General features: G+C 45.2%; 1 protein-coding gene across 4 annotated transcripts in view; it reads right to left on the bottom strand.

The window, feature by feature from the left end:
* Positions 1-24,184, bottom strand: part of Nup214 (nuclear pore complex protein Nup214) — a 356,899-nt gene that overhangs the window by 313,060 nt on the left and 19,655 nt on the right. For all 4 annotated transcript variants that reach the window (XM_055063139.2, XM_055063141.2, XM_050195519.3 and 1 more), the window contains exons 6-10: positions 20,595-20,723; positions 19,065-19,168; positions 13,824-13,921; positions 7,550-7,619; positions 5,655-5,775 (exon numbers count right to left, since the gene is read on the bottom strand). In XM_055063139.2, the coding sequence (XP_054919114.1) occupies positions 5,655-5,775; positions 7,550-7,619; positions 13,824-13,921; positions 19,065-19,168; positions 20,595-20,723 (522 nt within the window). The remainder of the gene's footprint in view (positions 1-5,654; positions 5,776-7,549; positions 7,620-13,823; positions 13,922-19,064; positions 19,169-20,594; positions 20,724-24,184) is intronic.

Here is a 24,184-nt window from a genome sequence, read left to right on the forward strand (position 1 = left end):
TATAACTAGAGATGAGGTCAGAAGGGCTTTGCAAGGCATGAAACGGGGAAAAGCGGCAGGAGAGGATGGAATAACAGTCGATTTAATCAAAGATGGAGGAGACATAATGCTAGGAAAACTGGTGGCTCTCCATAAAAAGTGTCTATCGACAGCAAGGTTCCCAAAAAACTGGAAGAATGCCAACATTATACTAATCTACAAAAAGGGAGACGTTAAAGAACTGAAAAATTATAGGCCGATTAGCTTACTCCCAGCATTATACAAAATATTTACCAAAATAATCTCCAATAAAATAAGGGCAACAATGGACTTTAGTCAACCAAGGGAATAGGCTGGCTTCAGGAAGGGATACTCTACAATGGATCACATGCATGTCATTAATCAGGTTATCGAGAAATCCGCAGAGCACAATAAGCCTCTCTATATGGCTTTCACTGTTTGGTGCACCACTCGAGCCACATGGACACGTTGTGCTTGCTTCACTGGTGCGGGTCGTTGCCTGGAACGGAGTCGCACAGGAGAGAGTTCATGGTAAAGTGGGCGGCCGCCGCCACCTCCGCACTCCTCATCGCCGCACACGAGCTCGGCGAGCGAGCCGTAATAACAGTAGCACAGGCCGCGGCCACCGCCGAACATAGATTAGGAAAAATCATTTGATTCAGTTGAGATACCGGCAGTCATAGAGGCATTGCGTAATCAAGGAGTACAGACTGCTTACATAAATACTGTTGCAGGAAGAAAGCAGGCCCATGAGTGTCAAATAACGTATATTTACAACTGGCGTATATGGCGTTCAGGCAACTGCCAGACTTCATCTTCGTCTAGTCCAATCCAACTTCTTCGTTCCCTTCACCGTAACATCACCCTCCCGGTGGAGTAGCTCCATCCCGGTGCAAGTTATAGAGCCTCAGTTAATGGGGGGACATAGGGCTTAAGCCTGGCGACGTGACAACATCGCTGGTGACGTTGCGGGCTTGGAAAATATCTACAGAGATTCCACAGCCACCTTAATTCTACACAACAAAAGTAGAAAGATACCTATAAAGAAAGGGGTCAGACAAAGCATCACAATCTCTCCAATGCTATTCACTGCATGCTTGGAAGAAATATTCAAGCTATTAAACTGGAAAGGTTTAGGAGTAAGAATCGACGGCGAATACCTCAGCAACCTTCGATTTGCCAATGACATTGTTCTATTCAGCAACACTGCGGACGAGTTACAAAAAATGAAACCGGGCAAGGGAACAAGAGTTCAAGATCGCAAGTCAGCCTCTAGAGTTTGTGAATGAGTGCATTTGCCTTGGTCAACTAATCACAGGGAACCCTGACCATGAGAAGGAAATTCACAGGAGAATAAAAATGGGTTGGATCACATACGCCAGACATCGTGAGCTCCTGACTAGAAGCTTACCGTTATCATTGACAAGGAAGGTATACAATCAGTGCATTTTACCGGTGCTGACATGTGGGGCAGAGACTTGGAGACTGACAAAGAAGCTTGAGAACAAGTTAAGCACAGCGCAAAGAGCGATGGAATGAAGAATGCTAGGCATAACTTTAAGGGACAGAAAGAGAGCTGTTTAGATTAGAGAGCAAACGGGTATAGACAACATTCTAATAGACATTAAGAGAAAGAAATGGCACTGGGCAGGTCATTTAATGCGCAGATTAGATAACCGTTGGACAATTAGGGTGACAGAATGGATACCAAGAGAAGGGAAGCGCAGTAGAGGACAGCAGAAGACTAGGTGGTGCAACGAAATTAGGAAATTTGCAGGTTCTAGTTGGAATCGGTCAGCGCAGGACAGGGGTAATTGGAAATCGCAGGGAGAGGCCTTCGTCCTACAGTGGACATAAAATAGGCTGCTGCTGCTGCTGATGATGATGATGACGAGCAATGTGCTAGCAGTGAACGACATCCTCATCAATGTACTAATTCTCAGGCGAAGATTGATGGCTACACTTTACAGCATTGGGGCAACAATTAATTATTATGGCTGCCATACCTATAACAAGTCTAATGCGAAATTTTCATCTTTACAGAAAATGAGATTATTGCATGTATTAAAAACATTTCACTACTAAAATGAGGCTCCACTAGCCACACTGTATTATCATTTGCAGCATGCACATCCCAGAACGATATATTCAGTAAGCTTTTTGTGCAAGGAAAGGCCCCTTGTGCATTACAAAATTGCGACTTTTAACCAGCACATACACTAGGGTTGCCAACTGTCCCAAATTTAGTGAGGCAGTTCCGACTTTTGAGCAAACGTCATGTGTCCCACCTTGACCCAGTCAGGACGGCCAATTGTACTGACTTTTGCTTCTTTTTCTACTGGATAACAATAAATAGACCAGATTCACATTTTTCTAATGCCTCACAGATCGTTTGCACAGTTTTCCTTTTTGTGTTCTGTTGCATAGTGCATAAAAGCTGTCTCGTTTTTGTTGTGGTTCTAGTTCTGTTGTAGGCCTTAACGGGCAACTCCAGCGATTTTTTGACCATGTCAAGGTAATGGAATATTTGGGTTCCCGAGACCCCCCGTCATGCGTCTGATAGTAGAATTGTGGTGCAAACTTGAAAATTATTTTATATAAGCAAAAAAGCACGAAAACGAAACCGAACCCTGACCAAGGAGCCGAGCGAACCTCTACGTGCAACGTCTTTGTTCACTAGTGTCCCAGCAGGGAAGGCGCGCAAGGCATGCCGGTCTCGCCCGCTGGGCGACCATAACCAGTGAAGAGCAGATGCTCAGCTGATTAGTGACCGAGCCAGACCTTCGGGTGACATCAGCTGCACCAGCTCTTTGGATCTGTCAAATACTGACAGTTATGATTCCAACGAATTCAATAGCCCCGAATCGCCGTTCGCATTCGGCCCGCCACCACGAGGCCCAGGGCCCATGCGCTACATATCGTGCTGCAACATGAGCACCAAGGGTAGCCCTAACCACTGATTTTATATGTGCTGCTTGCTGTTTAACGTGTTTTACCCCTTCTCAGGGAAGCACTTCGCATGCTCACTGTAAGACACGGAGCACGACTTTCCGCATTTGTATCCCGCAAGAACGCCGCGGATAGTCCAAAGCACCGACTGGTGCATTTGTTTACATCGGCAGGTACAGCGACCACTCACCGTTTCCTTTGAGATATAATGCTAGCCGCTCATCGGTGACACCAATTAATGCCACGACATATCAAAATAGGCAGATTTTCTGCATGTAAGCACCACTGCATCATTCTGAATCGCGCTGATATGAGCGACCACACACCTTCGAAAACAGCGAGCGGGAGACTATAGTACAAGAGCATTGTTATGCTGCCTACTTATCATTCCTCGTATTCTCCTCACTCACACAATATGTTCCGTAAAGCAGACACAGATGAAGACTTTGTGCGTATGATCGTTCATTTAGAGAACACACAGTTTTCTCGCGGAACCACCGATGCCAGTATTGATACCGTTGGCAGTTGAACGAGGCGGTTGTTTATGTTGCTGTAGCGAAGGGGCCTACGTTTGCTGCCCATTTGGGATACGAGGCAAGCAGTGCACCTTGGAAGTTAAATAATGAGTCTGCATGACCATACATAGAAAGAGACCCATGTTCGTAGTCACATTTAATTTAGGAAAGTGTTGGCGAGTGCGGCTGGCAGCTTTCTGTCGAAAACGGCAACGTACTGATGTCGATACTGCTCCGTGTCATCGCTTCTCGCTTTTTATGTGTGCATTGTATAAAATGAGGAATGGTTTATTTCAAATCCGTATCGTCAAAATTGAACTACAGGAGTTTTCTTCATCCTGATGGCTTAATTATCTCAAGGTCAGTTGCTCAGGTCTGCTAGCAGTAGGCACACAAACTACGCGACTGTGACATATAAGCTTAACCTCGGCTGAACGCGATCGGCATGGGCTCAACCTGTGTGTGCAGATGGCGAGAGCTGAAGTTCGTGCAGCCAACAACGTAACACCACTTTCCTCCCATCTCTTGCCCGTCTACAGGGAACGCAACTTTTCGCGACAGACACTTCTCACGCCATGCAGTAGCTCACGATCCTCGACTCCTTGACGCTCTCAACGCTGTCGTTTCCATGATCCTCGCACGCATGCTATGCATGGAACATTCCTCAGGGTGTCTACCAAGTTGGCATTTTCAAATTCCCAGAGTTTTCCAGGTTTTCCCTGAGTACCTTTGCAAAATTCCATGAGTGACACAGAACTTATGTCTTATGTCAAGACAGCCTTACACCACGTCGCCCAATGGTGTCACTCTCTAAGTAAGCATGTTAAAAAATGAAAAAAACGACCTAATCCAGTTTAAATACTATGCAGTAATGTTTATTTTATTCAAAATAGATAACTGAAGGGTGGGGTAGTAAAATGCACAGCGAATAAAATATTGTCACATGGTAGTGACGGTGAAGAAAGCAGAACAACTGTGAATGGCGAAACTCGTGTTTTATTGGGCGAACCTGTGCCGTCAAAAGCAAGTTACACTCAAAGCACAACAATAGCGGGTCAAGCACGTCGGTTTTTATACATCAGTCATGCTGACAGCAGCGAATTCTTTCAATGACCAACACAGCACCGAATGGCAAGAATCTTAATAGTGAACATCTAAGCAGCTACGCCTCGCGTTGTTGCGGTGGTGGCTATGGCTGCCAGTGGATCTGCATGCGAGAGCGCCGGTTTGAGGCGGTGAAATAATCAAAACGGCAGTGTTGGCTTTGATTAATGCCATTTCGGACCTGCGGTTGCGGCAAAAAGTCTGGAAAATCGGACAGTGAAGGGTTCTTGTGTGCAAAATTTCAGACGTTATACATTGACTCTATGGGGTAAGTAGTGGTGCCGCGAAGCCGTCTGCATTATCGGGCATGTCCTAAAAATCGAGCGCCTGGAAAATCGGTCGTTGACTGTACACTGCCAACTCCTCCAACTGATGACACAGCGTCGAAGACAAATCGCTACGATTCCTCTCTTTTACTCGAGCCAGCATTAGACTTTCGTCTGCCTTCAATAAAATGATAGCTAATTTTGCCGACAGAAGCACAAATTCCCTGAGTTTTCCCTGTATTTCTAGACTATTCAAAATCCCTGAAAATTCCCAGTTTTCCCAGCTGGTAGACACCCTGCTCCTGACGCCATACACAATGTGGCCTGCAACTAAGGAGGAGGTAAATTAGGGTGTTCGAGGCAATTAATTAAATTAATTTGTAAAAAATCTGGAACTCTCAAATCTGCTTTTTTGAGGACATCATGGAAGTGTTCAGAGGAACGTACCCAGTGAATTTCATTGACATGCGATGCGATTGAAAAATTGCCGGAGTTGCCCTTTAACCATTCATTTTACTGCTATCTGTATTGGTAGCCGTGTTAGTCAGGCAACTGTACTGCACCTTACTCATGGTAAATCGCGACATGGTAGGACTAAAAAAAAATTTTTTCTACTTTGTTACATGTACAGATTGACAGCTCCTGGCACTGAAAGGGTCGGTCATCCCTTCTTGCATCAAGCACTAGTCTTTCCCACTGGCTAAAAATGGCTGAAGCTTCCACCAACAGTGGAGGTAACTTTCACTTAAGAGCATCGGAAAAATAACAGGCTACACTTCAATACGTGCAGCGGACAGTGGGAAAACACAACAGTACTCACTAATGATGTTGCGCTGGGCATTGTACGAGACTGCCATTCCCAGTGGAAATGTCTCATCTTTATTCTTCAGAGGCACCTCAGCTCTCCCGTGGCTGTCAAGCTCCCAGAGCTCCCACTGCATCTGTAACCATGACAAAAACGATTCTCTGAGTCCGAACTATACAGTCAAACCTTGATATAACGAAGTTGTACTTGCAGTGGAAAACTTCGTTAATTGTGAATTTGAATTGTGAATTGTGAATTGTTAATTGTGAAACAACTTCAAATTCCCAGTGGATACTATCTTGTTAGTAAGCATTTATGTCATTTTATGAATGCCGAGAAAGGAAGACTTGACATGTTGAAACCAGTTACAATAGAACATGGCTTTTAAATAGTGAAAACTTTTCTAGCAATACATTCAATGCCACTCAATGTGAAAGCCAACCGATGCGGTGTTGATGCTTCAAAACAACCTGGAAAAATAAATGAAGTGCTCCATGGGCAAGACTAGACAGAAACAAGAATCGGGTGGAGACAAGTTACGAATTAGGTGAATTTTAGCTGTTCTATATGTTTTTTTAGAACACTGCAGGTGTTTCAATTCCTTTTGTCGATTTTCTCAGAAACCAATTTTCACATTTCTCTTATACACCAACAAGCATAATTACATTGACATGCATACTTCTTTATCTGTATCTGGTGACCGTATTTCACCAAGTAACAAATGTTAAAATGTTATCACTCGGCGCAGGATGCGCCTGCATGTATCGGAAATTTCGTGAATATTACCGATGCTTTTATTCATTGTCCATTGTTGACGAACCTTGTACAATCCGACTGCATACGCGACACAAATTCTGTAGTAGTTTCTGAAAGGCGCATGGAAACCAGTAAATACACTGGACTTTCAATAACTGATGAATAAAAGCCGATGTGCTTGACTTGCAGATCAGATTTTCGACGATCACAGACTTTGCTTACCGCTATCGTTGCGATTTTGTGTTACTTGTATTGCTGGGCACAAGTTCGCCCTATAAAGAGTTAAATTTATAACTCCCAGTTTTGACTCTGCATCCTTCTTCACCGTTACTAGAACGTGACAATATTTCTAATACAGATTTTTCAATGACAATTGGCACACCTAATTCTTACACGGTTGTGCAACGTGCAACCAAAAATGAAATCATACGACAGCTTTTGATACGATATGGCCTGATCATGCAGGTGTTTGCAAAGCGATCTTGTAGACAGACGACGACGTGAACGGAAGCGCTGATGTCGATATTTTGTGCACTATTGTTACTTCGAAGGTAAAACTAAAACTGTTGCGGCAGGCGTACATTCATTATACCAACGTGTTTTTTATATCTAAAACAGCACAGAAATCACTAACTTATTGTTTCAAGCTCAGTTTACAGCAGGCTGTTTTAGGCCGGACTTGGACAGTTGGCGACAAAATGGTCAAGCAATAGTGCACCAAAGCCAAGGACCGAGCGTCAGCGCACCAGAACGCATGTGCCGTGGTTGTATGCAATTTTCCTCCAACCAACGCAAAGCGACACTTTTGCTTATCGGCACGTGAAGCGACACTTTTGCTTGTCGGCACGTGCTGAAGCGTGCCAATGCATGCCAGTGGTGGGCCTTTAGACACATTCACTTCTCTTTTCTTTATTTTATCACCACGCACTGTGTTTTACAATATTCCTTTACTTTCCACAAATCCATTCAGAAAATTGTTGACGAAATTTCAGCAAGAGCAGGCCTTCATTATACCCACAACCACCGTAGTTTGGTGAACGTAAGTTTTTAAGATGTAATAAAGTTGGAACTGCTCCAGGTGAAAATAAAAGAAAAAGTTTTCTTTTACACAAAATAAAGGGCCTAAGGCAAAAGTATATGGCTACACTGCTCACCTTGTCAGCAGATTTGCAGCCAAAAACTGCAGATTCAATAGAGTTTCTGGACATGCACATGAGGATGCCCCTGGAATGAAAAGAAAAACAAGGAGAAAAAAAAAAGGATTGAATCACAGGCTCAAATAGGCTCAGATTGAAATGTATCATCCCGCAGGCAGAATTAGAAATTGCTGCAGTCAAGTTTCATTGTACAGTCAACGACCGATTATTCCCACCGATAATTTGGACATGCTTGATTATTCGGACAGCACGATGGTACCACCACTAGCCCTAAAGGCATGTATAAGGACGACCAAAATTTCGGACACTTTACAATGCGTCGTGCGATAATTCCGACTTTGAGTGTACGACCGTGTGTTAATATAGAAACTGAGTCAAGCAGAACTAATTATATTTTCATACTGACACTCTGTCGGCATGGTGGTAGTCCACGTCATCGACACTCTGCAAAAACCAAAACTTCCGATGCCTAGTCAATCTAGTAGCTGCCGATGAGAATTCGGTGCATACCGTATATACTCGCATAATGATCGCACTTTTTTCTCAAAAATTGACGCAAATTCAGGGGTGCCATCATTACACTGGTTAAATTTACAGCGAAAATGGCTCTTTTTTTCATCCCGCTTTTGCTGCGGGATGACAAACAGACGGCATCCGCTATAACAGCACGGGACACCAAAACAAAAATGTCGGCCGGCGAAGCAGGCCGAACGCAATATTTTTTTCTTCTCGTGAGTACATTATGCGCATTGAAACAGCTTCTTCCGTATCAGTAATGAATAATGTTGTTAATATCGGCAAGTTTGCGACGATAACATAGCCATGTCCACTTTGAGGGGACAGAAACAGAGATGGGCGCACTTAGCTGCCAGTGACATTGAAACACATGGCGGGCACGCTGCGGAAACTGCAGCAGTTGTCTTCACTACTATCCTAATATGGCATGTTTCCGCTAAGGGTAGGCGAATATCTTCGCTGTGTTACAAGCGTGGGTGTATATACAGTCGATCCCAGATATATCGAACCCGGATATATCGAATTATTGCCTATATCGAACAGTTGAAAAATCCCTTTGGGAATCCCATGCAAAAGTATAGCGCTATTGTTCGCGTATATAGAACTCCCGTGCACCGGCATATCTATGTATCGAACTCCGTGCTGAGCTGTGCCTTGGCAAGTGCACTTCTCCCACCATACCCCCCCCTGCAAGTGTGCTTCTCTCATCACATCCCACCCCCGCAAGTGCGCTTCTCCTCACGAAGCTCTCGCGATGTTCGCGTGATCTCACGCACGCCACCCCACACTCTGAGAAAGGGGCGTGTGGGTAATACCCCTGTCAACCGGGCAAGTTAAGTGCACTTACGGCGAGTGCACTCGGTTTTTAAGTGCACTTTCCCAAATCTTAACGTCGCAGCGGAGTGTACTCTCATATGAGTGCACTCAAGTCGGAGTACGTTCACGGAACGCACTTTGCTGGCCGAGTGCGTAGCCTCGCCGCCAACGGTTTGAAGGAGTGCCTAGCCTCGCCACCAACGCTTTCAACGGCGCAAAATGTAATGCATAGAAAAAGAACACAAAAGTTCATTTCAGTTATTGAGCAGCTTTTAACAATATAATTTGTGTTTAGCGAGAAGCGAAACAGCACAGTAAAGAAACGAATTTATAATGTACGCAACTAACGGCGCCAGAATGGTGCGGCACTGCGGCGCCGCCATGTTCATTCAGTTCGTGTTTATTTTGGTGGGAAAGCGTGCTGACCACGCCGGTCGTGCTTTGAGCCGTGTGTGTGGCATTTTGCACTGTAGCTAAATATCGAACTCGCCGTCTTTGCTCATATATACTCGCTCATATTCTGTTCTAGCAGGATCATGAGCAGGATCAACTGCCGCCTCGCCGCACGCCGCCATGTTGTTTTGGATTGGTTAGGCATTCGTCTTATAATACACACTTATAATAAAGACATCTTCGCTTTTTGTTGAGACAAATAGATGAAGTTTGTCTTTATATATAATTCTACTTAAAACAACCGCTTTTTAGCAGCATTCTCTTGTTAATTTACATCTTTAAAAACGCGCTCTTAGTCTGTCGCCATTTTTTTTTTTTCTTTACTGCGAGTGCACTCTGTTTTCCCGTTAAGAAGCGCGTTGCCTAAAGTGTGACTCAAGGTCCCGAAGTGCACTTCTCGTAAGTGCACTTAACTTGCCCGCTTGACAGGGGTATAAAAGGCACGTGACGAGGAGCACTTGGAGTGCGATTGGGTGTGAAAGGGAAGCGGGAGGGAGAAACCACGCTGACCGCAGGCGCCCGTTTCCTGTGTTTTGGTTGGCTGACACCGCTGGCGCAGGGAGACAAACGAGGTCAGTGCAGCTTGGGCTTGTGGCAGTGCGAAGACGTGGAGCGGTGCGTCTTTCGATTCGCTTTGTTCCTTTTATTCACAAGGCCAACGCAAAGGCTTGAGACTCATGTGGTGCAGTACGTTTTTTTTTTCTGCTTTTGGCACGTGTCCCGGGGCCATGGCCGTGAAAAAACACAAGATTATGGATTTTTCAACAAAGGCAGACATCATTCGACGGGCGGAGGCTGGCGAGAAAAAGTCGTCGGTCGCCGCGGCGTTCGAAATTCCTCGCAACACCCCGAGTAGGATCCTCAAGAACAAAGCCGATGTTAAGCTGAAGGCTGTGCACTCCAGTCACCCTAGAGCGCGTCGTGTGCGCGTCCCAACCTTTGACAAGCTCGAGAAGGCATTGTACGCCTGGTTTTTGGAGACACGTGCCAAGAACATACCTGTTGATGGCCCAGTGCTCATGGAGAAGGCTAAATGGTTTGCTGTGGCCTTCGGAGAAGAAAGCTTCAGTGGTGGCACTGGTTGGCAACAGCGATTTAAGAGTCGCTACAGCATCGTCGGAAAGACCCTTTCGGGCGAAAGCGAGGCAACTAGCACAAGTCACATAGGGAAGTGGTTGTCCGAAGAGAGGCCAAATATTTCCGATGGCTTTTCGCCGTCGCAAATATTCAACGCAGATGAGACGGCACTGTTTTCGCAAATGCTGCCAAACAAGACTCTGCATCTGAAGGGTACTGCATGCCATGGTGGAAAGAACAGCAAAGTGCACGTATCGATTTTGCTTGCTGCAAATATGGATGGGTAATGCAGACTACGGCCACTTGTTATTGGAAAGAGCAGGTCGCCACGCTGCTCTGGTCCCTGGCACGCAAGGTAAGTGTGCTCGGCAGGCATTCACCCCCCACACTACGCGTTAAGAACACAAAAGGCCTCCCGGTTCGATACGCGTCCAATAAGAAAGCTTGAATGATACGGCTACAGGCATGGGATGCCAAACTGGAGAAGTCTGGCCGCAAAGTTTTTCTTCTTCTTGACAACTGTTCGGCCCATTACGTCTGCCCATTAAAGCAGATCACCCTCAAGTTTCTGCCGCCAAACACAACAGCAAAACTTCAGCCTCTCGACCAAGGCGTTGTGAAAGCGTTTAAGGTTGGGTACAGACGACTGGTGCAGAGGCTCCTAATCAACCTTCGATTAGGAATCGAACTCAAGGTGGACCTCCTCGGAGCCATTCAAATGCTGGCTGGTGCTTGGAACAACGTGAAGAAAAGCACAATTGTGAACTGCTTTCTTAAAGCAGGCTGTGTGGTAGCTGCAGACAACGGATGTCTTGACAGTGAAGACGATGAAGGTGGATGCCTGGACAGCGAATTTCGCGAGCTCTCGGCATTCTCAGGCGGCGTTACAGCACGCGATTTCGTCAGCGCTGACGACGGCGTGCAAGCTGTAGCAGATCGCGCTGATGCGGAGATTGTGGCTGACATCATGGGTGACAAGGATGCAGACTCGAGCAGTGGCGAAGGTTCCGACGAAGAGGACCAGCCACCATGCACTGCAGCTGAACTTGCGTCAGCTTTCAGCGTCATTCGCCGTTGTTGTGGCACAATGGAAGGAGCTGGCCTTTCTTATTTGGACACTGTCAACAAGCTTGAGGACAGCTTAATCAACTTGATGGCGCAGAAGAAAAAGCAAGCAAAGGTCACAGATTTTTTTCTTCCGAAATAAGGTGCTCTGGTCATCGCGCTGTGTGTGTGTTTTTTTTTTTCGCGCCTTGGAGGCACAGATCGGTAAGTTCCCTTTAGTCACGACGTTGGGAAACTGCCTTGAGATGTTTGGAGTTGTTAGAGAAGCTTTTGACATGCATATTTTATATTTCGAATTATCGATATATCGAACTGTTTCGGGATCCCCTTCAAGTTCGATATATCCGGGATCGGCTGTATAGGGTACACTTCTAACGTATCAGTGTAAACGTGGCTACTATCATTGCCGCTCGCGATTTGTTGCGTGCCCACGAGTGCAGACGAGAAGAATCAAAAGGCGCCTTTTTTTGTTGTCGTTGTTGACCAAAACCATTATGAAGCCTACAAATAATAAAGCCAAGGTAAGTTTGGTTGTAGCTTTCTTTTTCATAGAAGTGCGGAAAGTGATGAAAGGAATGCAATTGGGCATCTGCTTAGGAATGTTTGGTGCGTGCAGACCGCTTGGTATGTCTTCGAGAGTCGTTCGCGTAGCATTCAACAGATGGTAAATGTAACCATCATTAGCTAGACTTGGCACACGGCATATCGCTGCGACAAGTTCAGGGGGCAATCATTACACGGGAAAGAAAAAAGTCGAATTTTGATGACAAAATTCAGGGGTGCGATCATTATGCAAGTAAATACTGTACATTGACGGTACTTTTGTCTATCTGAATCAACAGCATGACAATGGTTGAGATACAGGCTGCAATGGTTTTGTAGCATTTCTTTCCACTCAATTCTATGCCACTTTTATCATTCACTGTTCATGGCCAGCTGATCCAGTTGATAATACGTTGGGAATGTCCCTCTGGCCATTGACAAAGCATGAAAACCGATAGCATAAAAGGAATTGCTAGAAAATTGTAACCACAGAATGTCTAGGCCAAAGGAAAGCATATGTGCATGCAGCACCATGCATTGACAAACTTGGGTTGTATTCTTCGACGATTACTTTCCAAAGATACTTTCACTTTCACGATATATTTATTTTATTTATTTATTTTCAATACCCTAAAGGCCCCGAGAGGCATTACATAGGGGGGGATACAATTCACACATGATATTGTAATAAAAATGACTGAAGGCAACAAGCACAGATTTCGGTAGAAGAAACACTTTGTAAAAGAAAGATGAAAAAAAAAAAAAAAGAGGGGAAAAAAACGAAAAGTAATTTGGGTGAGAGTACATGGTACAATTCATATTTGCTGTACATGGCACTTTTCAACAAGGCGCAAGTGGCAGGTGGGTGCGGGTAAATGGAAATTTAGAAATTATACATATATGTAACACAGGCCAGTCAAGAAGTGGCAGCTGAACATTTTATACATTTAAAAATGTGCGCAGGGCTGATTGGAAGGCAGACGGGTCAGTGATTGTTACAATATCTTCAGGTAGGGCGTTCCATGACGTCACTAGCACCAGACACGCCGATAAATGGCAATGTTTCCACACTTTGATAAGATAGCGTGCTTGGCACCTTGCAAAGAATGATGTCACTCGTAGACACCAACACATTTTGCCCTACATTGGCCCCAGATAACAAATACACAGGCGCAGTATTCTTGAGCGATCACTTTAGATACTGCTATCACTTTCACGAAACTCGGCCTCGTACTTGTCGAAGTATGTGGCCAACAGCATTCCTGGCACCGTGCGCAGATAGTGAGCTTTACACAGTACCAGAAATGCTGCTAGCGGATTACACCGACGCATTCGGTGGCGAGTAACGCAAAATCTTACGAAAGTGACAGCATCTCCAAAAGTTATTGGCCAAGAATACCGCTCTAGATTATAGTTAAGCACAAAGTGAAACAACAGCAACCTTCACAAAAACGTGCTGTCACTATTTTGAGATGGCGATGGCACTGCATCTGACGACTGACGGTAGGCTGTTGCCAAGACCGCTAACACTGTTTTGGTTTCATATCCAACTGAAATGTGCAGGCAATTTTTTAACCAATTTTTACGAAAAGATGCGTGTTAGATTCGTGTAAACATGGTAGAAGTCAGCAGGCAAGCCAAAACTTTCAAATTTATTTGAATCATCCAGATTCAGTGTTGTAGACAACACTGTGACATAGGTACTGCAGACTGGTGCAATTGAACATGCCATCATTTATATTATGATTTCCAAGAAAGCATATGTACATCTGCATTCAGAACAAGCTTACAAGGTGCTCACCAATCTGGCTGATGGTAAAGCCAAAAACGTTCCTTTGGGTGCTCCCCCGTCTGCAGGCATGGTTCTCCAAAATCAGTGTAGACAACTGGAGATGTTTTCTGTACATATAAAAGGAGCATTGTCATGACAAGGAGTAAGAAAATTTCAATCATTGCCTCGAGCATATGTCAAAGCACACCTTGTAGAAACTTTGGAGATGAACTCTCTTTTTCTCCTTTGAGAATTTTTGAACAGGGACGAATATAAATATTTTCAAATACGAATCGAATAATGATATGCACATGCACTTATTAACAAGTTGGGTTAATTTGTTACGTTGGAACATTGCAATTGCATTGCCAATGTTAAAAGACTAGACTAGCAACTTGGTAAATTCATTAATTCCCACTAGCTGTCCTCGCCAGCCTGTACCTTATAATACCGCATCAAATGCCCATAAACTCGGGGACATTTAACCTTATGCCAGTCATCACACATCGTACTTGCACTGTCAAGCAATAAGCGAAGAACTGGGGATGGTGCAGCAAAAAGAAATGAAGAAGAAATGAAAGGAAAAGAAAAAAGTGCACCCTCGCTGTCGGCAAACTCGTGCCCCTTGCAACTGACGCTGGCTTTCCAGCACAGTTTATGCGTTCAGTGGCTAAGTGAGCTTTACAGGCAAAATTTCGCTGGCAGCACGAAATTACAAAATTCTGCACAAAATCACCTCAATATTCTCAGATTAGATAAAAGCAAACGCTAAGAACCATGTTTGCTTCCGCGCAGCCTGCAATATATTCGATTTGACTCGAATATTCGCACATTTTCGAATATCTATTTTTCTAATTGAATACGAATATTAAAAATATAAAATATTCAAAGTATTCAAACTTTTTGAACATTCACACACCCCTAAAATTTTTGCTTGGTGAGCATTTCTGAAGCTAAAAATATTAAAGCAAAAACATGGGCACACCTTCAAGACCTTAAATACGAATTGAATTAATTTTATTAAACTTCTATTCGATATGCACATTTGACATTCAGAACTTTGATACATGCTGCTGAGGGAAGAGTAATTTGCAAGTGCAACAATTACTGGAGTGCCCACAACATAAAGACACAAGTTGTAGTCATCTGTTTTAGAGATGCACTACTATAAGCAACTGTGTCTTACCAGTACTCACGTACGGGGCAGAAACCTGGAGGCTTATGAAAAGGGTTCTACTTAAATTGAGGACGACGCAACGAGCTATGGAAAGAAGAATGATAGGTGTAACGTTAAGGGATAAGAAAAGAGCAGATTGGGTGAGGAAACAAACACGAGTTAATGATATTGACACGTGTACTTATCTTTATCGGGCGACCACGTTTCGCCGCTTAACAACTGTAATCGCACAGCGACGGACGCGCCTGCATGTATCCGACGTTTCTGGAAAGTTATCGATGCTTCTACCCGGCTGTCTGTTGTCGCCGAACCTTGTGTTATCTGATTTATTCGCCTGACGCGAATGGTGTAGAACTTTGTGGAAGGCACGCGGGTCCCAACGATTAGTCTGGAACATTCGACGATTCTGTATAAAAGCCGACGCGCTTGACCCGCTGATCAGATTTTCGACGTTCGCCGAGCGTGTTCGCCGCTATCGTTGTGCTATAAGTGTAGCCTGTTTTGTGGGCACAGGTTCGCCCAATAAAAGTTAGTTTTGTCGTTCACAGTACTGCTGTGTTATTCAACGTCACGACCACGTGACAATATCTTAGTTGAAATCAAGAAAAAGAAATGGGCATGGGCAGGACACGTAATGAGGAGGGAAGATAACCGATGGTCATTAAGAGTTACGGAATGGATTCCAAGGGAAGGAAAGCGTAGCAGAGGGCGGCAGAAAGTTAGGTGGGCGGATGAGATTAAGAAATTTGCAGGGACAACATGGCCACAATTAGTACATGACCGGGGTAGTTGGAGAAGTATGGGAGAGGCCTTTGCCCTGCAGTGGGCGTAACCAGGCTGATGATGATGACTGTAAGCAAGAACTGAATCTACCTTACATTTGCTTTACACCAAGAGAGAAGATAGTAGCAGAGAAGTCACCTCCTACAGACAGGGTGGTATGTGTGATTCAGAAATTGTGCACTGCACTGGAGTTTTTCCAGAAGTCATGTTCTGCCAATTGCTACCATTTTTTCTGAAACAGAGGGCTGCACAAAGGAGTACCACACATCCACAAATATGTAGCGCCAACACAGCAGTGTGAAGAGCCAGCATTAGTGAATTTCGTAGAAAAAGGCAATAAAATCGGCCAATCTGCATCTTCTGTCATATTGAAATACAATGCAATTACCTTAATATTATTAGTGCAATTATTAATTTATTAACTATCAATATTCAGACAATTTGGTGACCCCGTCCGTGTACAAAAAAATCTGTCAGCAACTCTGTTTACTTTCTGCACATAAACTGAAGCGCCAAAGAGCGACAATGCGACCGCTTTTGGTCGCCTAGGCTAGACCAGGTAAACCCTGTGCGCACACTCGCCGAGGCCCAGCATGCCGCAGCCACGGAATTTCCTTTTGTGTTTTTTCGTCCACTCCTTCATCATTCATTCACTCCACATCTTCTCCTGAGCATCACCCTCGTAGCACCCCCATTGGCTGGCGCACCTTGTTGATAAGCGCACTTTGCCGCCTCGCTTGCCTGAGGCGTTTTCAGAGTGTCTACCAAGTTGACATTTCCAAATTCCCTGCGTTTTCCAGGTTTTCCCTGAGCACTTTCGCAAAATTCCCTGAATGAGCCAGAACTTTGTTTTATGTCAAGGCAGGCTGACACCATGTTGCTCGCTGTCACTCTCTAGTAAGCACGTTGAAACAAAAAAATGACTTAATCCAGCTTGAATAGTAAGGAGTAATATCTATTTAAAAAGAAAACAGAGGGAAGGTGTAAGAAAATGCACAGCAAAAAAATCGTAAAACGCATTCCGAATTGAGTCGAACCTTTTCAAATACGAATGAAAAGGAGATGCATACATGAGTAAATATTTTTGAATATGAGCTATTTCTATCAACTGATAGCAAGCTCATCTGTATGCGGCCTGAGCTTTGTCACAACTAAGATTCTCAGCAGCTGCAAAGTCATCCTCAACTGCCCTGACATACTCTCAGCCCGTACACAACATCTTAGTGTTGGGTTTCACTGCTTTGAAGAACTTATTTTGGTTTGAATGAGGAACACCTGCATTTCGGCGTCAGCCAACACTTTGCTTTTTGAGCTCAAGCTCCTTCAAAGAGGCGGCAGCATGCTTCGTTTCTCCTTAATTCCTCAGTGCGTCGATCCTTTCTGTTCTCATCCTCCTTCTGCCATGCATTCACCCCATGGATCCTTTGAAGCATCCTCTTGGTCAGTTGTGCAGTCAACGTCCGATTTTTCGGACTCCCTAGGTACCGCAAAAACATATGAAAAATCAGGCAGTCCGAAAAAAATGAATGCATGTCTTTAACTGCCCTCAAGGGCTAAAATTGGCACAGGCACGTCCGAAAAAGCTCTTAAGGCCTGCCAGTACGCTCATTAGGCATATCGGTGCTCATACTGTGTCAGGAGACGGAGATGCACGCGTGTATAATTAAGGAATGCATAGTGTATAATTAAGGAATACATAGTGTATAATTAAGGAATACATACTGTGTCCCGTGAGAGTTGACCCTTCCCAGGCTTGTTATCCTTCACCACGTAACACTCCTGTACTAAGGCAAAGCTAACTTTTGGAGACTGGCATTACGCAACGCGCTGTGCTCTGCGAGCTTCGAAGCCAATCGCGAGGATTACAAAGGCGGAGTTGGTGCCATTGCTGACAGCGGCGAATTCTTTCAATGAAAAACAGCACCACACGGCAAGAAGTTTAATATCGAACATCGAAGCAGCTAGGCCTAGCGTTGCCGCAGTGGTGACTACAGCTGCCAACAAATCTGCGTGCAAGAGCGCCGGTTCGAGGCGGTGAGGTAATCAAAACAGCAGCGGTGGTGGCTTTGATTAATGCCACTTCAGACCTGGGGCTGCAGCAAAAAGTCTGGAAAATCGGACAGTGAAGATTTCTTGGGTGCGAAATTTCAGACGTTCTGATACGTTTTCCCGGTTGGTAGACACCCTGGAAGGGCAGGAGAGTAGAGGATTTGCTTTCCCGCCAGCTTGCTGGATGGCGCTAATTACCTCTGCCGCCGAAGCAGCAGAGTTGTTGAGACTTGACTGGGCCTCCATTGCTGCTGCTTCCTTCCCTCTGCGTGCTCACATGTTTTTTCCTTCGTCTGCTGACAGATCGGCACTGTGCTTACCTTCTTCGTCCTGCATTCTTAATGCGAGTCATGTCTTATCAAGATGACAAAGTCAATGCCGCTGATCATAATCATGTTGGTGTGCTTCGTTCTGTTGCAGCATCACCGCGTTCAAAAGACAAGGAGAATGATATACTGGGTGTCGCCTTCGCGTCTTCTATTCAGGATCTGTCTTGTTGTACAGGATTGGATATGGCACACTGTCTCCTACAACCTTTTCATCAGGACGTCTCAGTTTAGACGGGTCATTGCAAAGAAACAAGCACAAACGAGACCAACCAAAACAAGTGCGAGCAAGAGCTGACGCAAACAGACGATCGTACGAAACAAGCGGTCCACCTGAACCAGACATGAGTAGGAATAGAGCGGTCGGGTGGGTCCGCATGATAAGTTTTCTACGCGTACGTCACTGTAGGGGCCACTCTTATTGGTCTCCTCCGCTCACGGCTCGCTTGCCGTCGGGGCGAATCACAAAAAATCGGCCCAGGAACAATCCCTCCTGCGGCACGTGTTTTGTCGCTCGTGTGGCTGGGGCATTACAGCACAACACAAAAACGGCAACCTTGTCATTTGAGAGAGAATAAAATTTCTGACATGCTTTTCTTTTTTTCCTTTGAGTGCGGCGTTGAAGGGTTCCTCTTAAGCCTTTCTTCTATGGCAGGGACAGCGCAATGCTGGTCGGAGGCGCCGCCGCGTGATTTGGTGCGCTGCTGAGCGCATTATCGGAGCGCGGTATGTTCAACTTAACCCTCGCAAACGCTTGTGAGTTCGAATTACCAGGCGTTTTCGCCCGTTGGAATACACACAACTTTGACAGGACCACATTGCCAATTCGAATAAACCGAAAGTTCGAATTGAGCATATTTGAATTAATGAGATTCTACTGCATTGCATTTATAGGGTTGTTACGAAAAGACAAAGGTTCTTTAAATTATCACTCACCGTGAATGTGACAATCACAAGGTTTGCCTGGGAATCTGTTGTGCGGGTTGCTGGACCATAAACAACAGCAAAGACAGTCGGGGCCAACCAACACACACTTAGAACTGAAAAATAGAGTAATAAATAAGACAGAAATAAGTTCAGAACAATAAAAAAAATCCTCATGCATGTCTGACATGCACCATCTTTAAAGCTACTTTGAAGCATGCAACAACATGAGCTCCACCATAACTAAGAATTATAGACATCAACAACCAGTATCACTAGAGGCCGCAAGCTAGAAAAAGGTGATGTTTCTATGGGAAAGTGCCTTTTTTTCCTGAATAACTTATCACAAATGCTGTCATTCAAAAATGTCCACAGGCACCTCTAGCCCCACATCCAATATTAGCAGTAGTTTTTTGCAGCCGAAAACCCATTCCGAATTGCGTGCAATATTTAAAGTATGTGAGCCCACGGGAACCGCCAAAATTTCAAGGCTTTTTCGAGCTGTGAAAAGTAATCTGCAAAGAAACTATGGTGATTACTGGAATATTGCAGGTTTTTTGCTAACTTCAAAAACTACACTTTCAAGCATGTCATAACTGCAAATCTCTAAAAAAAAGGAAGAAAATGGACAGATGTAGCAAAATTGCTATCTTCATAACACAGTAAAAAAAAAACACAAAAGTACAGATATATAAGCCTGCTGGTAAGCTGCACATTCAGTCAGGCTGTGGCTGAGCATGATGTAGCACAGTTTGGCACAGCAATTGCATCACTGAGGTTACAAGCACTAAAATATGACCTAGAAAATGTTGCAGTTTCACCTAATCACTGAAAGCAATAGCAAAAATTTATAGTATTGCACAAAGTAAGGCTCATAAATTTATGGCCTGTATAAATTGCAATAAATTGCAGTAAACAATTGCTTACTTACTAAACAATTTTCAAACGGATGAAATAGCGAAAACGACGACCAAAAATAAACTGCAGTTTATTTTCTATGGTTTAAGCAGTTTATTTTTCTGTCAACAAGGCTTCTGTATGAAAGCCACTAACATCTTACAAGTCTTTTACCCTACCCTTCCTTGTCGGCATTTTCACTATTTCATTCGTTCAACATTCCTCTCAACCAGACGAGATGTAGTCGAACAATCCATTTAAACACGTTTGATGTCACGCGCCCAAACACAAACATGAACAATGAGGAGTGCTGGCAGCGGAGAATGTGTACGCAGCCCAACGTGAATGTTCTGTGCAGCCACTCTTTTTATTGTTTCTCTGTGCCGTGCCTCTGAAACACGGCACATAACATCACCTCCAATACTGGACGCACCGGAAGACAGCATGTATAAAGGCACCAGCTTTCTCAGATCGCCCTGGCAGTCACAGCAAATGACGTGACCTCGAACACACAGTGCATAGGCCATATATGCATTGTCAGGGACAATACAGCGACGGAGGCATGAGTGCACCTTGAGCAGCCATGTTATTGCTATCACAATAAAAATAAAAATGAGAAAAAAGGAATGGAGGACAGAGACACACCCAAGACGCTGTTCTCAGAGACCATAGGGGGTGGAATGTTTTTGGCCTCTTGCATGTTCGGCTTATACTGGGTCAGGCTGCCATCCTTCTTGCCCACCACGAGCTGCTTTCCTTTGGGGCTCCAACACACTGCGCCACAAGACACAGGAAGAAGAAAACTATTTTCACCAACATCTTGCAAAATGCAAATTTGCATTTATTATTTACCTCCAGTCTTGTAAATATGGCCCATCTCAATCAATTTGGTAAGCCTAAATTTGCTCTGTAGCTTGCCTTGAGACAAAGTCCATTTTGTAAGAAAAATGGACATTGTCCATTAGCAAAAATAATAATACAAGTTAACAAACACTAATTAAGAGATTCAAGGCAAAATCATGACATACACACTATCTGGATTTCCCCATCGAGGCTCTTTCGAACAACCTAAAATGAACAAAGAAGTGATATCCTCTACACCACACCTTCTGTTGACTCGTGAGCTTTTGAGTGTGAATGGAGTGAAACAGGAGCAGGATACAAGCAGCATTAGATGATAATTCGGAGGAACACTTCTGTGAAGCATGAATGCATAATTAAGAAGATAATCTAGCAGCACACAACATAACCAGGGAGTTAGGCTATCCAAGGGCTGAGACTGCCCAAAGTCATTTTGTAGCAATTTTTGGAGCAGGTAAAATGTCATTCTGGAAAGATGAGAGCAGGCAAATTCGGATTCCGGAGCAGCCCATAGCACATATATTTTATTACTGGAGCAGTCTGGAGCATGCAAATTTTAATTTAGAGCATTAATATGAGTAGGTGGGGTAACAGTCACAAAACCCTGCATTCTGCAGCATTAAAGAAGTGTTGAAAAGAAGCCTAAATGCATTTTTGATACTATTTCTGTACTAAGTGCTGACGAAATGAGTGGAGGTGTTTTCCAACAGAAGATGTAACGAATCTAGGGGTAATGAACACCAGTGTTTTAGTCAAAAACATTTCTAGGTAATCTGACAGCACCAACTAGCTCAAACCAACATTCTACACGTGACTGACTTTGCCACTCCCTAACTCACTAGAAGCACTGCACGAACTGGAGTTCGCATTGAGTGATGGGATGCAAGATACCTGAATATGCTAAAAGTAGCGATTTCCTCCTGTCCTTATCAAAGTCCCCTCAACACACGTGCCAACCCTCACTGCTCACACCCTCAGTTTGTTCTTTTTGATCGCGGTGTTCGTAGCGATATCAGGATCCACAATCAGTGCGACTGCCACGACAGCCCCACGATCAACTGTCACGGCACGAGCACAAGGAAAATCCGCAATCAGTGCAATTGCCGTAATTGCTGCGACAGCCCCCCAATCAAGAGCAACTATCACGGCACGAGCACAAGGTAAAAAAAAAAGACGATATGTCAACAGGTGTTATAGTTCAATTGATTAAACGGTCGGATAGCAGAGCATGTAGCGAGAGGACAAAGAGCTTCGGTAACACAGGCACAAGGCTTCCAATCACACGTTGTCGTCGTCTTTCTCGAAGCAGTGCCTGCTGCTCGTTCTTCTCCAGTACAATTACCTCCCTGGAGAAGAGGAGCCGTCTTGGCGACCTACGGGCAAGATAGCACAGGTGGATCAAAGTACGGCTTGAGCCGCTGAACGTGCACGATTTCGCGCCCTCGGCGGCGCTTATCGGAAGGCGGCTCAAGGGGTTCTACCAAATAGTTCACAGGGGACGTTTGACTGATGACACGGTAGGGACCCTGGTACTTGGAAACAAGCTTGGGTGAAAGTGCAGGGCTGGTAGCGGGAACTCAAAGCCAGACTAGTGAGTCAGGGGCATAGGGTGCCGGAGAGGAGGGAATATCCCGAAGGTGCTTCTGTCGCTGCTGATCTTCCGAAGTAAATGTGCGGGCGAGCTCTCGGCACTCTTCCGCGTGTGCAGCAGCTTCGGACAGGGTAGTAGCCTCCGTTGTGTCCGGGCGATACGGAAGGATGGTGTCCATTGTGCAGGAAGGCTTGCGTCCGTCAAGAAGAAAGAATGGGGAAAATCCTGTAGTGGTCTGCGTGGCGGTATTATAAGCGTACGTCACGAAGGGTAGAATTCGGTCCCAATTGGTTTGGTCAGATGCGACGTACATGGCTAACATATCGCCAAGAGTGCGGTTAAAGCGCTCAGTCATGCCATTAGTTTGCGGGTGGTATGCAGTAGTAGTACGGTGAATTACGTTGCATTCCTTAAGCAGGGCTTCTATAACATCAGACAGAAAGACGCGGCCTCTGTCGCTCAGCAACTCTCTTGGGGCTCCATGGCGAAGTGTGATGTTACGCAGAAGGAACCCGGCAACATCCCGCGCAGATGTGTTGGGCAGAGGCGAAGTTTCGGCGTAGCGTGTGAGATGGTCTATCGCCACTATCACCCAGCGGTTGCCATCTGAAGTACTCTGAAGGGGCCCATAAAGATCAACTCCGACCCGGTCAAAGGCCCGTCCTGGACAAGGCAATGGTTGCAGTGGAGCAGCTAAGGCATGAGGGGTATTCTTGCGGCATTGGCAGGCGAGGCAGGAGCGGACATAATGGCGGACGAATCGGTACATCCCGCGCCAGTAATAACGAATTCACAGGCGCGCATATGTTTTTAGTACTCCTGCATGTGCGCATTGCGGGTCATCGTGAAACGCTGCACATATGTCCGAACGTAGATGCCGAGGAACCATGAGTAACCATTTGCGCCCGTCCGAGAGGTAGTTACGGCGGTACAGGAGCCCGTCACGAACAGCGAAGTGGTGTGCTTGGCGACGCAATGCACGGCCAGTAGAAGGCGCTGATGAATCTGACAGAAAAGCCAGCATAGCAACAATCCATGGATCCTTCTGCTGCTCCGAAAGCATATCCGTGGCGGTGAGGGATGACTCGCATATTCGTACTTTCTGATAATTCGGCTGGCCTGACACTGGGGAGCGAGACAAGGCATCCGCGTCCGAATGTTTACGGCCTGAGTGGTACAGCACTCGAATATTATACTCTTGGAGGCGAAGCACCCATCGAGCGAGGCAACCTGAAGGATCTTTCAAGGACGACAGCCAGCAGAGTGCATGGTGGTCCGTGATGACGTCGAACGGGCGGCCATAGAGGTAAGGACGAAACTTAGTTATGGCCCACATGATAGCCAGGCATTCTTTTTCTGTAACGGAATAGTTAGCTTCTGCTTTCGTGAATGCGCGGCTAGTGAAGACAACAACATATTCATCGAAGCCAGTCTTTCATTGTGCAAGAACAGCGCCAACGCCACTGGCATCCGTGTGTATTTCTGTCAGTGCGCTTGGGTCAAAATGTCGGAGTATGGGGGGTGAGGTTAGAAGAGGACGCAGCGTCGTTAATGCGGCATCGCAAACTGGCGGCCAAGCCAAGAGGTCGTCGTTACTCGCGAGAAGCTGTGTCAAAGGCGCTGTTATGGTGGCGAAGTTGCGGATGAAACGATGAAAATAGGAGCATATTCCGATGAAGCTGCGGAGTTGTTCTGAGGTCATAGGTCGTGGAAATTCGGCAACGGCTTGGAGTTTGGTTGGATCTGGTAGCACACCATCTTTCAAAACAATGTGGCCAAGGAT

This window comes from Dermacentor andersoni, chromosome 1, assembly GCF_023375885.2.
Source record: "Dermacentor andersoni chromosome 1, qqDerAnde1_hic_scaffold, whole genome shotgun sequence".
Lineage (NCBI taxonomy): Eukaryota > Metazoa > Arthropoda > Arachnida > Ixodida > Ixodidae > Dermacentor > Dermacentor andersoni.